At 31.8% G+C, this 18062-nt stretch overlaps 1 protein-coding gene across 1 annotated transcript; it reads left to right on the forward strand.

Moving 5' to 3' along the window:
* Window positions 1–1914: 1914 nt before the first annotated feature.
* Window positions 1915–16674, forward strand: LOC137406360 (arylsulfatase B-like). The gene is made up of 13 exons (XM_068092928.1): window positions 1915–2081; window positions 3765–3876; window positions 4098–4149; window positions 5093–5196; window positions 6741–6841; window positions 7450–7520; window positions 8268–8372; window positions 9194–9272; window positions 9843–9940; window positions 10893–11142; window positions 11834–11993; window positions 12719–12894; window positions 16098–16674. Exons 1-13 carry the CDS (start codon window positions 2066–2068, stop codon window positions 16331–16333), a joined length of 1560 nt encoding a protein of 519 aa, XP_067949029.1. The 5' UTR covers window positions 1915–2065; the 3' UTR covers window positions 16334–16674.
* Window positions 16675–18062: the final 1388 nt, after the last annotated feature.

Below are 18062 nucleotides of genomic sequence, written 5' to 3' on the forward strand. Positions count from 1 at the left end.
TTTATGTAAATTCATATTTGCCCTTTTAAAATTAATCAACGCTTTGCTAATTCTTGCTAATTCTTTGCAGTCCATTTGCTAAGAGACTGTCTATACATGTTTTAAAGGTTATATTTTGTCACTGACCACCTTAGAAAGTAACCAAAACACTATATTTAATCAAAAATGCATTTTGGGCCGTCTTTACACTGTGGCATTACAAATCAAAAATACTGACAGCGCGATAAATTAACTATTGGCTATGTGATAATTAGATTTAATGTCTTCAACTTTTGTGGTTTTGTGTGTAAAAAGGCATGCAGATAAATATTTTTAATTTTCTAGATGGAATGTAGGCATACCATATCAGTGCCATTGTTTGAATAATTTTGAACACAAGAGCAGTCTTTTGTTTCTAAATAAAATTGTGATAAAGTTATCTGTATTTGTCTGAATCATCGGCAAGAAATATCAGCTAAATACATGATATATTTATTCTAATTCAAAAAGTGCATGTAAAATATTTTATATTTATAGCATTATGAGTTGCAGATATTAAAGTGCTTTTCTTACAAAAGCCTTTTTAGTAACTTGTGCTCTAAAAGTTATAAAACCTGCAGTATATAAATGTTCACTCCATCGAGGTGATGAGCTTAATTTATCAAAAATAGCCAAGATTTTTTGTCTTTATAACTTGGGGTCTGCAGCCTGATTCTATGTTTTACATTAAAAAAAAACTTTTCACAAATTGTGTGTTTGAAACTGTTTTAATGCTAGCAGTAACTGACATTCTGTACCAGTACAAAAAACTGAACTATTTTCAGTGCTACACCTTAAAATCAATTTTTTAATTCACAGTAATCACCAAAAAACAGTCCTAAGTTTGCTGTTAGTAATAGGCCTACACTTATATAACACACTTTAAAAATAAGCTTTAATTATAGCTCTAAAAAGTAATCATGCTTGGATAGTTGGCATCAAGCATCGTTATACATAACTTTATAATCAAGCCAACAAACTGACATGAACATTAGCTGGGGATTTGTAGAATATGCCAGTTTAAATATGTAGTCACTAGTCTTTGCTGGCACATGGTATATATGAGTTTTAATCAATTTCGAGCTGGCACATGATATATATGAGTGTTAACCACTTTCAATAGCTGTTAAGATTTTGGTGATCTGCCTAATTACCTGGTAAGGCGCGGTAGTTGTGACTAAGAAATATCTCGAGCATGCTACTCGTGACAGACGCATGCCAGCACACAATCTGACAAACGGTTTTCTTACGTAAAAAGAAAAAGTGATGTAATATTTAAAACAGGAAAAAAGTTGCATTATTAATAATGATCTTAACATTGTGTCATATTTTCTATTTTAGTCATCTTAAAATACATCATGCCTTTTGAGCAAAACCCTTTTACAACTTTAGATTAAAGACCTATTTCACATGACAAAATGTTGAAAAAGTGCTAAAAAGCTCCCATTATTCAGAAGTAGCTTTGCTCAATGAAAAAAATCCAAATTCTTTTCTTATTCTTTTGTGAGTAACTTGGCTATAGGAATTAAGTAAAATTGATCATTATTTGTAATTGAGTCGGTATGTAGTCTATTACCCAAAATTGCCTTTCTGTTCTGTCCAAGTTTTCAAATCAGTTCAGTCAAGAGATATAAACTGAAATCGTTCTTTTCCATTGCTAGCTGGAAGGTAATTTTACTCAATAACTAATCAATTTTATAAGATTAACCTGTGATTGGGAATCCAGTGATTAATTGATCTATCAGGCAGGGTTCAAAGAAGGTAGGATGGCACAGACAAGAACTGAGGAGTTAACCAGCTGAGTGTGCAACCAAGTGTGAACTAATTACAGAGCTGTGGTTTATATTGCGCTGAGTGAACGTGCTGGACCTTCAGTTTTTGAAAGGAACTCAAAATGAAAGCATTAACAGTGTTTCTGTTGCTTGTTTTATGTGCAGGGGCTGGAGCCAAGCGAGGCAAAAGCAGAAGGTGCAGCCGCAAGTCAATCAGCACTCCAGTAGATCGACAAAGAGACCGGCTCAATCGGAAGCCAAATATTATATACATCATGGCTGATGATTTGGGTAAGAGATTTATACAGAAAGTAAGAATCAGATAGTAAAGCCATTAAAATGGCAAACAGTTTATTAAAGCTGAGTTAACATTTTAGATGAATCAAACCCATCAAAACAGAAACATAGAGTAGAACATGAGACTATAATTTTTTGAATTTTTAAAACTTTCATGTAACAACACAGGGCTCCAATTATTTTTGCAATATGAATCATTAAGAGTAAGTAAATCTTTAAAAAATCTGTTTAAGTGTGCAGAATTAATTATGTCCTTAAAGTTCTGCCACTGAAACAATACCAAAGACTGTTGTCTAAGTTTACCCTATTTTGCTTTTACAGAAAAATAAAGTGAAATCTTTAGAGTAAATTTGACTGTACTTGCATTCAAATTATAGGAGGCTTTGTGTTTTTGTTGGGTTTCTTTGTTTTTTGAGCAGTTGATATTAAAAACTCAAAAGTTTGCTAACTACATTAATTGTATATTAGTATGAGATATCTACATGTAACTGTCATTATAATATGCTCAAGTGTTTTAGATACAGACATCTTCTGTTAGCTAGATTTAGTTTCTTTGACATCAGTAAAATTTATGAACAAACGTAGTATGACTGCAGCGACATGTAGCACTGAGTATTCAACAATTGTTCAAGACTTAATTTGCAACAACTTAAAATATACTTTCAAACAAATCTATTATGAAAAAACACAATTAAATGAAACAATCGCTTAAACCTTCTAAGCGTATATTTTCCAAAATTAGCATACTCTACCACTTCAGTCAATAAAAAAAGTGTTCAACTTTTTTCAGATTTTTGTGTGATTAACTTGGCTACATGAATTAAGAGAAATTGATCATTATTTGTAATGCATCACAATTTAATTGTTATAGAGAAATTATGGCATTAAGAATAAATCTACTCAAAACATGTACTCAAAATCTCTGAATTGGAAATGGTAAAATTAATATGAATTCTCAATGTTATTGTTCTTTAGCATTATTACTTCAGTCTAACTGAGATAGTGCCAGTCAAATGAGAGTAAAATTAAAAATCGCATAAAGCATATTGATAATTTGTTTCTATTTTAAAAATTGATTCTAGTTAACTAGCTAAGAGTAACTGGGGTGCCAGCCATCACAGCGTAAATCACCTGGAATACAATTTTTCTTGATTCATCTAATGCACGCGCTAATCTGAAGAAGCATTTGGCAAAACATGATTTAACTTTTAGTCTAATCTGATAAGAGCTAATCTTGCTTTATGGTAAGATATTTAGGGATAAGCTGCCTTCAGGAAGCAGCTTAATACATTTTTGTACAGGGTGGCAACTCGGGTGTCAAATACAATAAGTTGTTATGGGTGCTTGCTGAGTGTAAATTGCCTAACACAAAACTAAATGGAAAAAGGTTATAACACGCTCGAGCACTAAACTTTTTTCGTACAAATGTTAACTTAAGCTTGAGTTGTGAGTGGGCTAGTCTATAAAACTGTACAGTGTAATCATGGTATCATTCAGTGTAACATACAAACTTTATGAGCTGCTGTCCTTTAAAACTAGTTATAGAATAACAAACTTGTTGATAACAGCATATAAACTCGATAAACACCAAATAAACAAAATAATGCAAAACTTAAAGCTAAAACAATCAAGCGATAGACAAAATTAATAAATAGGCTATGTGCTTTTGTTTGTTAGGATGGAATGATGTTGGATTTCATAATCCCAAAGTCATAACACCAAACATAAACGCGTTGAAGGCCAAAGGAATCGAGCTCACTCAGTCGTATGTCACCCCAGTTTGCAGCGCGTAAGTTTAATTATTTGCTAGCTGAGTTAATGCTTATAGCCATTCCTACAAAATTAAAGAATCTGGGATATATCTGATAATTATTGTTCAAATGAAAGTTAGTTGCTGAATAACAGTGAACCATGGCTTCTTTTAAAATAGCATTGAGCTAAAAGTAATGTAGTCAAATAAAAGTTTTTAAACAAGCTTAGATGTTGATATAACTTATTTGAACGTTTTAGGACAAGGTCAGCGTTTATGACAGGATACTATCCATCAAACAACGGACTTCAGGTAATGTAATTTTCAAACAGTCACAAACTTTTAAACGACTGTCTAATGACTTTTATTCAGTAACAAATCAACTTCAATCCTAAATCAAATTTCTCTTTCGCATTGATCGGGGAAACTGTAGACGCTGTTTACCAAAGACTAAATGTTTTACTCTTTTGACAATAGCATAATAAAAGGAGTTTCCTAAATGTTGATTTAAATATTTATATATTTAGTCACGTCATATGTCAGTTTGGTAGCCTAACATCTGGCTAGCATAATAAATGCAATCCAGTCATTTATAAGAGAATCAAGCACTCTACCTGCACTTCCTTAACTGTGGCTAGTGACAGTTAGACAGAAAATTAGTTAGTGAAAAGAACAATTTATTGAATTCTTCTTAATTACAAAATTATTTTTCATAACAAAATCTTTAGCAGTTGATTTTGAAGTAAGATATTAGCTAAACACTGGCCTCTGCTAAACTTGCTTTTAAAACTCTGTAGCCATATTATTTCAGTCTTACTGCCACCTCACTGTACTAGTAAGTGATGAGTTGTGTTCACTCCTAACCTTACTCTCTTGCTGCACCTGTATATGTCAGCCTACTATTGGATAGATTCTGCCAAAACTTTCATGAACTGATAAATTTTGAAAAACTTTTATTCTTAAACCAGCTGGAAACATTTTGAAAGATTGCCCATACTACAGATTGGACATGCTTTATTTGCAAGTTACTGTGTGATTGAAACAGCCAATCAGAGCAGACCATGCACAGTTCTATTTTTTAAGCAGTAAAAACCATTGCCCGGTAATAACCAATAGAATGACTAATGTATTTGTGAGTGTTATATCAAAACTCTCACAAATACCAGTGATTGGCCCGGATTGACTGATGCGCTTATTTGTGGCTAGTGTACACATGACTTCAAAGCCTGGTAACATATCAATGAATATTTTACAGCTTTTGGTAATTCTTCAAGAATCACAGACATGTCTTCCAGTAGAATTCCGCACAATATATAACTACATGAAAGATGAAGGATACGTTACAAAGCAAATCGGCAAGTAAGTATCAACTTTTAAGTACAATTTACAGTAAGTTAAAATATTATGTTTTAAACCAAGTAGAGAAGTCATACAAGTACACATATTGTATTTACTTTATTTTGGTTCCACATAAATCGATTTACTAGAATAAATTGCTCAGCAAAATATTGTTTCAATGGCAAAATTTGGTAGGAATATTCTATAAAATGCTTGCTAGCAACAAAATGAAGGATAAAAATTTTAAGAAAGAATGTAGTTTATATGTCATAACTTAATGTAGCTTTACAAGATGGTAAATCTAAAAAAAAGTAAAAGAAAATTTTGTTTATTAGAAACTGATCTTTGATAGCTGTTAGGTATTTTTTGCCGGACACTAAGCGTTGCTAGGGAAAATGTAACATGAGGCTTTCAGAGACTTTTAGCATTGAGAGCTATTTATTTTTTCATTTTTCTCACCTGAAAAGTGTTTTCCTGGTCTGCCATTTTTATAACATTGCGGTGAATAAGTGGTTAGATAAAAGTGCATGCAGTCATGTATAGAAAAACATTTTGCACAGCAAAACCCAAGATACTTTTATTTCTTGTGCAATATTTAAAAACTTTGAAAATCAAACATGTGGTAGCATGTTTTATGCTAACATGTAACATGCTAACATTTGGTTGTCTATAAGCTTTGCTGACTTCAAAAGCTTTTTGCTAGTTTGATTTTTTAGCCAATCTTTACCATACCAAGAATCGTGCCCGTCCATCTGTCTGTTTGTTCATTCATACGTCTGTCTGTTTGTCTGTCTGTCAGTCTGAAGCCACACTATAAGCTTTAGAAGAAAAATTTTATGTAACAGGAAAAAACACTAATATTTGAATTCAAAGTTAAGTTTGCTACCACTACACTATTTAATCAGCCTTTTCACATCTAAGAATAGTTGTACCTATAGTTATTACAAATGATGAGTTGGGATTGCCACCACACTAGCTCAGCGTACTAGTAGTAATAGAAAATACCATGTGATAGACTTTAATTTTTTATTAAAGTTCATTGAAAACATCTATTTTTACTATTTTAACATTTATGATATAATATATGACACCAAATTTTTAAACAAGTTACTCAAAACAATTCTACAAGCAAAAATATTGCTAGATATCAGATCACCTTAATATGTAAACATAGTGTAGTCAAGTACAGTACTAATACATAGGGCTTTAGCTTTAGAGCATTAATAATGATAACTCGTATCTGTCATTGATCAGTGCACCTGTTTTCCACAACTTTGCTAAAAAAATTAACAGTTTTTCTTTAAAAATTACACCCATTGCCAACGTATCTCCTTCTTCACCAACTTTATTTTGATATGCTGGCTTGGCAACTATCTCAACTTTTTTGAACTGGCTGTCTTAAGAGTAAAATGAGATTAAGTTAAAAACATTTTCAGCGTATTAAAACTAGTGTAAGAATTTAAAGAATAAACACTGTCTTTAAATAGTGTAGCTAATAAATTGTCAACTCAGAGCTAATATTGTTTTACAAACTCATATTCATATACACTCGGTGGAATTTACAGATGGCATTTGGGTTACTGCACACCAGAATGCTTGCCAGAAGCTCGTGGTGTAGACGTATTCCGTGGTGTCAGAACAGGAGCAGTAAATTATTTTAACTGGAGTAAGTATGAACTCTTCCACATATTTGGTAGCAATTATTATACATATCAGGTACATCCCTGCCAAAGGAATTTTTTCTGAAATCGCAAAATTAGACTAGTATGTAATCTTATATAATTATAGCAGTCGGGGTTTTAGTAAACTATTAAAACAACGTTTTTCATTAGTAAATTATATGTAGTTTGATGTAGCCATGCTTACCTGTAAATGGCTGCGATATTTACCTGTAAATGGTTGCCATATAGCTTTGAGTATGACTCGTAAACCGTTCATCAAAGTGAATTTTAAGCTGAAATACTAAAAGATTTGGATTTTGTCTAAAAGCAGAATCCAATGAAATAAATGCAATGTGCTAAAAATCTTTTGCAATTTCCAAAGCAGATTTAGAGGTCTATGCAAATCTTACCTGTGACAGAGTTTTTCAATGTGCAACTAATCCCAATATTTAAAGGGCTGCTTATAACTTGATGAACGAGTTTGCAACATTTTGCATGCAAATTCAGCAAGTAAACTTATTAACTCATTACAAAAAATGCGGCAAAAATACCAATTACTATTTTTTATACTACCTGTTTATTATTTTTCACTATATGACTCCATCTGTTTCAGCTGAAGCTGGTGTTCTGCAAAGACAGGTGAATGGAGCACCAAGCACAGAGAATATTGGAACACACCTCACTGTATGTTATTTCTGTATTTAACCTGAAGTTAAGAACTTCAAGTTAAAGCCTTGAGTCACTTTTAGGCTAGCAAAATAATTGTTACAGATGTCGTTGATGCATAAAAATAATCGGTAAAAATTTAGAATGTTACAAATTGTTTAAAAAAATTTTTTCTTTATAATGAACAGGTTTTGGAAAATTGGCATTAGATTTCCTTCAGTATACCTATCTGATTTGCAAAAAGATTTTTGTTTTTGCAATCGTTTAGCCAAAAGATTATTTGCAATCGTAATTTCTTTTACCAATTTTTAGTTACGCTAACTTTTATCACTTTATCGATTTGGTGTAAGTAGTAAAATATGTGTGGACATATAGTTAGGAAATTTCTGTTTTTAGTGAAGCCATGAAATCCATCAATAAACTTTTGAAGTTTTACAATATATGCTTTTTTTGCATCAAGTTAATGATATGCTCAAACAGCAAACAAAAGATATTGAAATGCTTATTGTTTAGAAATAAACTGCCTCATGTCAATTTACATCAAACTATTTTGCTAATTTATTCTTTGATTTTGCCTATTTTATTTCATAACTGTCAGGTATTTTTGTTTGTCTTAAACTACTAATAAATTAAAAATGCTCTCAAATTATTCGAGCTCACAAGAAACTGTAAAATATGTTGTGCAAAAAACTTCTATTGCTGAAAACCTTCGAACACAGATTTTTGACAGTTTTTATATGAACAATTTTAATAAATCTTGTTTAGATTCAAGATACTCGTGACATAAGAGAAGTCATTCTTGACCATGCAAACAATCCCAACCCCCTCTTCATGTGGATCACGACTACCGCACCGCATGACCCTCTGCAGGTGAGATACTGTACAGTAAATAATAGCTGTACTTACATTCCGTACAGTGACTATACCATAGGAGTAGGTTTTCAATGACCTAGACCATGCTTTGTGTTTTCTTATTTACATATATAATAGTAGTAATATATATAGTAGGTGTTTTCAAAGCAATATTAATTCTTAAGCAGCAGTTTTGTTAACAGATAATTGACTGTTTGATGTGTTAGGCTGAAACTGACAAGTCTTTGTTTTATTTTAATTAAATGCATTTTTGAATCATTTGTAACCAAATGAGACACTTTTTGTTATTTAAAACTAAATATCACTTTGATAGTTTTTGTCAAGCATGAAGTTATTCAGCTACATAACAAGTTATTTAAAGTTTTTAACGCCACTTTAAAAAAAATAGTTCTTTTTGTAACAAAATTTCTGTCAAACTGCTGTATTACGCCACAAGCCAGAACAAATTTTTAGTTTCTATGAACTGAATTACTTTTAAAAAAAAGAAAAACTACTCTGTTTGAGTTGCGACTATTTGGAAGCAGTTATCTTATAGTAGTACTTATCGCTCAGTCAAGTCCATCTTTCGACTGTAGGGGTTTTTGAAACAAGTTTAATCCACTAACCAGGTTTTTTAATACAAAATAAAAACTTGTTTAAAATCAAGTTTTGAAGGCATAAAATAGTGCGGTCCAAACCCTTTAGGTGTTTGACACATAGTTTTACCAAACTTGCTATTGTATTTGACTATGTTTTAAGTCAGCAATCAATAGCCCTTAAAGTACTAAATTTAGCAGATATTCTTATTTACATTTATGTATTTGTGTAAACTTTTGCAGACTACACCTGAGCAGTACAATGTGCACTCATTCCTGAATCCAAATGATGAATTAACAAACAGCAGAAGACTCTACTTAGGTTTGTATTTAGAAACTAAGGAGAGCATGAGAAGCCACCCACATAATTGCCTCCACATTTTCCCTTTGGGAATTTGCTATAATGCTGAAGGCTTTGCTTTACATGCACTTCATGTAAAAACACAATAAATAAAAATCACTCAAGCACTAAAGATCACTAAAAATCCACTAAAATTAGATTGTGCGAACACTCAGAATGTAAAGAAAAAATTACTTTTTTATTGGTTTTGATATACAAACAACAAGGTTTTATTTAGTGTTTAAAATTCAAATTTACCAGATAATTTGTTAAACATGTTAAAGGTAACAAAGCTATAGAAATTTATTTTTATTATTGAATAGAAATAAAGCTTCATTTAGGTATGTTACAATATATAACTAAGTAGCCAATGATGCAATGGCTAAGATTTCACAAGCTCTTAATACATTATATAATTTATGGCATGCATTGTCATTGATGTTCTTAATACGGAGAAATTGATTATCCTAAAAAGATGATTGTAAAGTTTAACAAAGCATCATCTTTTAGAAATTGACAAATTATCATCATAGGAATATTTTTGTTTACTAGGATTGGTGTCGGCATTAGATGATCTAGTTGGTGGAACTATGCAAGCATTGCAAGATGCAGGAATGGCTAGCAACACTGTGGTTGTCTTCTCTTCAGATGTAAGTTAGAATTCTGTTCAAATCGGGAATTTTGAACATAATAGTAATCTAATTTAGCGCAGTTTATACACTATGAATTGTGGATGATTCCATAAGCTAACATCTGCTATTTGCTGTAGGGTTTTGGATGACAAATGACAAGTTGGTCATATGAGTTCCCATAGTAATAGGACTAAATTGAATTCTAGGTAAACTAGTGTGCAAGGAAAATTTCCAGAATATATAATGACACTAATGTTACTCGTTTAGCTAGGCAGCATCATTCAATTAGTGAAATTAAAAAATAAAAGGTTTCTTTGCTAATGTATTTTGATAAGTGTCCAAATAAATGTTGGTATTATTGCCAATAAAAGTGTGAGTAAATATCAGGTTTATGAAAACAGAACAAGCAGAGGGAGTGTAGGTATAAATGCTGATAAGGAGTTTTAAAATCAACAGTGTCAGAATGATGAGTGCCATCGAAGATTGTCAAAATGAGTGCCATCAGGCCTTGTTAGAAACAAGTGCTGGCATGGAGTGTCCAATGAGTTTCATCAGAGAGTGTCAGAATTAGTGCTGGTAGGAAGTGTCAAAATGAGTGCTGGTAGGAAGTGTCAGAATGAGTACTGATAGAAAATGTCAGAATGAGTGCTGGTAGGAAGTGTCAGAATGAGTGCTGATAGGCAGTGTCAGAATGAGTACTGATAGGAAGTGTCAGAATGAGTGCTGGTAGGAAGTGTCAGAATGAGTGCTGGTAGAAAGTGTCAGAATGAGTGCTGGTAGGAAGTGTCAGAATGAGCGGTGACAGAGGCGTTCAAGATGACTGTCGGGAAACACATCAACGTAGTTTTTTCTACAATTAGCAGAAACAAAAACTTTTGTAAAGAGCTTTATGATTTTATTATAGTAGATTTTTATTTTAGTTCACAATAAATCCCAATTATGTGAATGTTATTAGCATAATTTCTTTTAGAATGGAGGTGCATCTCAGTCAATTACATTTGGTAACAACGAAGACTTTGCCAACAACTACCCCTTAAGAGGAGGTAAAACTACGTTTACCGAAGGAGGTGTACGCACTCCGACTATATACTACGATCCAAGACTGAGCCCAAGTACTAGAGGCACCACAAGAAACTTTTTAATTCATACTGTTGACTGGCTTCCCACGTTTGTACAAATGGCTAGACCAGGAAAAAAAAGGAGCAACTTCAAAATACCAGGTTTGTTTCAGAAGCTCAGCTTTATGTTGGCCAGTAAATATATATGCACACTGTGTAGCTATTTTCTTGTTTCAGTAGGACACACCGCAAAGCATTCAACAAAATAAATTATATTCAATACAAATAGCTTAAAAACCCATAGAAGCAAATTTAGAAAAAATAATTTTTATGTTTTGTTTGTAGATACACTAAATTGGTTTTAGTGAATAAAAGATTTAAGTTTTCAAATGACGCACATGATATTTACAACTTTGAATGAGAATGAGCCCGTTGTACATGTAGGTATAGATTTCAACAATACTTTTAAAAAGCTCACAAGCTGGCTGTAGACAGTACCAATTTATTAGAATTGTGAAATTCAAGCAAACGTGAGCAGTGAAACAATTTGTAGGAAGATTATGAAGTAGGTTTTGCGATGATTCATGATTTAATGATTTAATTATTTTAGAACCTCTCAGCTAGAATTTCCACATATTTAAATTTAATAAACAAAATTTTATATTCCCAATGTACATAGGTATAGAATACTAAAGCTATGCAAAATTGTTTTATTTGTATTATTCATAGGCGATAGTTATATATGTTTGATTCTACCCCCAAAACAATGCCACAACATAAATATGCCAAAGTCAACAATAATTGCAGATTAATAAGTTAAACGCTTATTAAAGGCAGTCTACCATTTTGCCAGATATTGATGGAGTGTCCCAGCTGGCCAACCTGGGCTCTAATTACAACTGTCCAGAGAAAAGAAGATATAACATCAGAGATCAATTTTTGGTTGCTCTATCTGATGCCACAGGCGATATTGTCAATCCATCAGACTGCGCCACAGAGGATGCTGCCTATAGGTACGTTAACCAAGAAAAACAGCAGAAACATACTAAAACTAAATAACTCTCATTACAGATTCTCTCTGAAAACCAGCCAGACATTTTTTACTTTAAAGTAAAGAAAAATGAAAAAATATGCTTAGGAACAGAATGTAGTTTTCTCGTTCGCTACTGTTGTTCGGTTGATCCAAAACTTAGCCAACAATGGTAGCCAGTATCTGCTGACACCTTATGCAATAGCAAATGCTTGTAGCTCTGAGTTCTCACATGCATGATTGTGACTTTTTAGCTCTTACTAGTAAAAATCACAAGTGATAACTCTGCATTTATTTAAAAAAGTTAACGTTACAAATTGACAAGGTGTTGCAGTATGTCTTTTTTTCAATTTTATGATCTTTTTAATACAAATATAACTGATTAGTATCAAATCTGTCTTTGTTAGCTAAATTTTTAACAAGTATAAAAGTAATAAAAATAAAGAAAAATTAATTTTGATAAATACATATTAAAATCATTATGCATAAAATATGGCAATAGTTCCTTTCCATGTTTTCTTTTTGTTAAGCTTGTTTCAACCTTCAGGAGTTTGTTAGTATAGAACTATAAAGTTTTCTTTCCCACCATAATCATTTGTATATATTTAAAATAACAGTTTGCCAATAGCTCTACCTTATATCCGCTTGGCTATAGTTATTCATAACATAGCAGAGAGAATTATCTATATGATCAATTACTTGGCACAGGTGGAGAGACTACAAACTGATCTATGGTGACCAGTACTACCTGCGAGACCCTGCTACTGTTGCCACAGAGTGGACTATACCAGAGGAGTCTCCTGAGCTACCAGCCATCACTGGTGATGACTGCCACAGAATTGTTAATGGACAGAGAGTAGTCAGATGCCTCTTCAATGTCATCGGTATGAAATAGCTACTTGTTTCTTCTGTTGATAAAAGGGTTGTATTTTGTTTAAATATTTGTCTTAGCATATTTAGAAGATGGCATATTGTTTCTTGAACCATTTGTGAATATTTTTTGCCTTTCCTTTATTGAAGCTTTTAAAAAACTACAACTAAAAAAACTAATGGAAAACTAAAACTAGAAAACAATTTTTGTTCGGGTAAAATCTCTTATCATTCCCATTTTTGTTTATAATAATCATGTTATACAAATTGCTTAGCCCAAGTAAAAATACTTTCTGAAGTATAACGATATAAACATTTTATTGCTAGTAGCAAGCATTAAAAAATTATCTTTAAAATAGTTATCTCGGATTTACTTAAATCCTATTATTTAGAATAGTTCTAACTAAAGATGCAAAGTTTAAAGAATAATCTTAGCAAAAAGGTTTTTGCCTTTGAAGTAAGTTTAGATATTAAAAAATCGTTGAAGCTCATTAGAAAGAATGTGCAATAAGTGTGAATAACCCTTCAGTTACCAAAAGCTTGAGCTTCTTTGCAAGATTAGAGATTAATCAGAGCTGTTTCTTGAAACTCATTCTACTAACTATATACACTGACAGTGACGGGTTACTGTACGATTACACAGAGGCTTAAAGGTTCAGATGGTTTGCTTGAGAGTTAAATGTTGTCAGTGTCAACAAACTGTAGGCTTGCTACCACCAGTAGCACTCGTGTTGTCAAAACTGACCCTCTATTTGGGTTACGTAATATTTTATTGGCAATTATTTAAGTTGCCTCTTTCCCACCATCAATTATTCTAACTATTTGTTTGCTGAAGTATTATTGGCTCTGCAATAAGGTGTGGAGTCGTGCAATGATGCTATTTCTTGAAATAAAATTATTGTTTTAAAGATTATCACAATTATTTAAAATAAAAAAGTACTATTTTTACTTAAAGGTGTTTTATTCTTGTTTTTTCATTATGTTGAACTTATGTAAAAGTGATGGTAGCTCGTAACCTCATCTGAAGTTATAAACTTTTTCAATTTTTTCTTCTTCCATGTGAACAACTGCTTATTTTTTGATTAATTCAGTCTATGAAAATTTTGGTGAATCTCGGAAAGCTATATAAGGTTTTAGCCTATGCAAATCTTAAAAAAAAACCTAAAAATAATTAAATAATATTTGATTGGCATGTCATTATTTGTTCAAACAAACTAAAGCATCAATTTAAAGCTGTGTTGGTAAATATATAATATGGCTTTCAACCTTAAAATATTTTCTAGAACTAGGTGCACGTCTTTAGTTGTTGACGTGTTTCTGCCACTAGATTCAGACATGTCTAGCCAACATCACAGAGCTAATTTTCTGTGCAATAATGTTTTTAAAAACACAGCTTCTGCTTGCTGGAAGCTAAGCAGACAACATAGTCAACATTTGAGGACTTTCTCACACTTATTATTATTATTATTTTACATAATAAACATACATATAATGCTATATAGGCATATTTTTACATCTTTGCTTTAATTAAAAGACTAATTAAGAGGATATTCTTGCAAATATTGTACCATATTCATGCTATTGTAATAAAAATTCAATTTATGTTTCAAGTTTTTTTGGGGATGTAACTCATAAATCGTCTGGCAAAAGACTATGCAGTCAGATTAAGTTTAAACTGGTTAAAGATTCTATAAGGTTTTTAGTATTTTTCCACTATTACTGGTACACTATAACACAGCTACACTATACACTATAGCATAGCTTTATTCGAATAGATCTGTGAATCCGTTTTTTAACTTTGTAAAAGACTTGAGCTCAACAGTGCTTTTTAAAAATCTTTCAGCAGAGGTACATATGAAAGCTCCAAAAGCTCTCTAAACTATTCTAACGTGTCATGTCATATATAGTAACTCATTTAGTTAACACGATGAAAGCTCGATGTGGCTTATAGCCTCTTCTTGCAGCAGTATCAAAAGTAATATCAAAAGAGACACAAGTTTTAGTTAAGACGCAAATAAATTATCATGCAAGATAATCCGCAAAGATTAAGCAAAGTTGTTACTGCCACCATTTACCCGTGAACATCTCTATTTCCAAACATTAGCAAATCTCTTATTTATGATGGATATAAATTATGCTTAACTGCTAGATGAGCCATGGAAGATGGGAGTGAAGACAGTCTTCGACTGATACTGGGTGACTAATCCTACATGAATTGGGCAGTACACTTGTTGCAGTTACATACCTTTGGTAAAGTGGGCGGCTGTATCGGGTTCTATGTTCTCTTTGAGTAAAGTGAACTTACACAATGTCTGTGGATCCTACCAGAAATTATTAGCATTATTTCATTATTTGCTATTTCTTTTGATGTTTGAAATGATGTGATTGCCAGAGGGCTTCTAGATATACTGTAGTTTGGTAAAACTTGCTTGCATATAAAATGCTAAGAAAAGAAATTTTCGCAAAATGGCGTTGTTAGTTGTTATCGTTGCGATAGTTGATATCGGCTGGTTTTGTTCAAGTTGAAGCATTTTGCGTCTCTATTTTGTCAGTCTATTTGCTATTTGCTATTTGCTATTTGCTATTGTAGATGTCATGATTGCACTTTTGATTGATTCAAGCATTTTAATCAGGAGCAAGTTTGGTTGGTTTTAATCTTGAAAAATTTTGGCAGTCATACCAACTCAAACATAAAAAAACATTGCAAATAAAAAAATATATCGATATTTGCTGATAGAACCTGCAAAATTGTTGCATAAGTTCATTTTACTATATTGAGTACCTATGATGAAAAAGGGCTATAGGTCAAACTTAAAGAAACAAGTCAATTCATAATCTGTTTACTGTAATGAGAACTGTATTTGTCCGTCTGTCTAAAGCTACGTTTTTTGGTTAAGCAAAAGATCCTTCAGGATTTTAACTCACAACTTTCTGAATGGCGTACCAAAACTATAATAACTGCACCATTCAGCTGTTCAATAGAAACCTTAAATAATTGTATGTTTAGGTATTACCCATAACGATCTCTCATGGTACATTACCCTTCCAGTGTACTAGTGAGTAACAGCTGAACACTGTACACTATATATACAGCTGAACACTGTACACTATATATACAGCTGAACACTGTACACTATATATACAGCTGAACACTGTACACTGTACACTGTATATATGCCCAACATAGCGCTTATGAACTCAATTTTTATCTTTTTAGAGGATCCACGGGAAACAAAAAACCTGTTTGATGCCCAACCAAGAATTGTAGAACGACTTCTTAGGAAAATTCAAGAATTCAAAGAAATATCTGTTAGACCAGTCTTTCGACAATCACTCGGGGCAAATGACTTTACTACACAACCTTTTGGAGATTTTATTGTACCCAGACATGACTATTGTGTTCCATCAGTCAACTTTCCTCTTGTACAAAACGCTCCAGTTTGCTTTATATAACCAAGTTACTTGAGTTTATAAATTATTACAAAATGTGCCCATACAATACTGCCATATGCGCTGGTCATGGTTTTTTTGTATGACATTTATCTGGTTTTGCAAATTTTTCTATTTTAAAATCTATTTGGACAAAAATTTAAACAAAATTATTAAAACTTTTAATATAATCTTTCACATTGTACCACCATATTTTATAGCAGGTGAAGCACAGGTGAAGTTTGAAGCGCTGAGACACGGGCTTATTCATGTAAAAGTAAATATAATTTTACAGGTTGTGGTTATTATATTACTCTGTGATGAAAATTGCTTACTGATATGTTACTAGTGATTCTACTGATACATTTCTAAGCATAGCGATAAGGCAACTACAACAGTTATTAACTCCATATAGATTCAAACTTTAATTGAATATATTTATTCTTATGGGACAGTTTTAGAAAAGGTAATCACAGTTTTATAAATACAAAAATAGACATCGGTAGTAAAACAGAATTTATTTTGAGCTTGCTAAAGAATATTTATAATCTTGATAAAGTCTTGAAAAGCTACTTGCCATAGATGGCAAGTAACCTTCACATTTTAACAGATGATCAGTTTTTATCTGGGTTAGCTATTGGAACTTGGTATAAAACAAATCTATTTATTAAGATCAATGATTCAGCTTTAAAATCATTCATTGATGGTTTTAGAGATAGTTACTAAGTTTATAGAACTTAGAAAATGAACAATTGTAACCATGAAAAAACACATACAAGTCTGTATTTGGTGAGCTCAATTTAACGGAGTGTTTTATATCAACCAGAATTATATTAATGCAAAGGACTTTAATAGATGAAATATGAGATGCATGCACCATCAAACGTCCTAGGCATTTAGCTAGATAACTTTCAAGAGGAATTAGTTTTGTAACAAGTTTTAATGCTCTGATAAAAGTGAAAATCTTTGTCAATTATGTTCAGAAGCAACAGCTAGTACTCATATACAATATTATGAGTTCAGAGAGTCAGCTATGTACAGTTTAACTAAGCTAGAAATACCTATCTTAGTATCTTGACAAATACACAAAAATCAGCGTAAAATTCATAACGGTTGTTATATGCAGTACACATTTTAGAGTTAGGTTGCAGATATAATAAGTATAGATTATAGAGCCTTGATGGTATGTACATTGTATTTAGCTTGCAGATTATAGTTATAGATTATAGATTACTGATTATAAGACATAGGCTATATGTTAAATATTATATCTTATAAAATAACAATTTTATGCTACAGATTAAAATTTAGTGCGTGCAATTTCTAAAAAGCTTTTATTCTTGCTACTTTAAGTTTCTAAACTTTAATTGCAAAAACAAACATTTTTGAAAAATAGTATAACTCCAAATTTGAGCATAGTTAAGCTTCATGTATGAAGCATGTTTTTATGCTTGATTTATTTATCAAGGCAATACTTTATTGTACCTTATGGATTTTAAATTGTATGCTACATAATATGAATTACAAGTTCTTTATTATGTAATATAGATTATATACAATGTACATGTATTATAAAAGAGATTATAGATTTCAATTTGTAAATGATAGACGATAGATTATATAAATCAATTGTTATATGTAACATATTCTAGACTATCGTTATAGGCTGCAGAGATAGACTAGATAAAGACTGTAAGTATACATAGAGTATTATAGAGCACTATAAGTATATTATAGATATACACTGTAGACT

Source organism: Watersipora subatra, chromosome 10 (assembly GCF_963576615.1).
Source record: "Watersipora subatra chromosome 10, tzWatSuba1.1, whole genome shotgun sequence".
In the NCBI taxonomy this organism is placed as follows: Eukaryota; Metazoa; Bryozoa; class Gymnolaemata; order Cheilostomatida; family Watersiporidae; genus Watersipora; species Watersipora subatra.

Bases quoted from the DNA above. Each gene is read 5' to 3' on its own strand.
- LOC137406360 (XM_068092928.1), top strand. The intron at 8,373-9,193 runs GTGAGATACTGT...AAACTTTTGCAG, and splicing joins CACCGCATGACCCTCTGCAG to ACTACACCTGAGCAGTACAA. The intron at 9,273-9,842 runs GTTTGTATTTAG...TTTGTTTACTAG, and splicing joins CAGCAGAAGACTCTACTTAG to GATTGGTGTCGGCATTAGAT.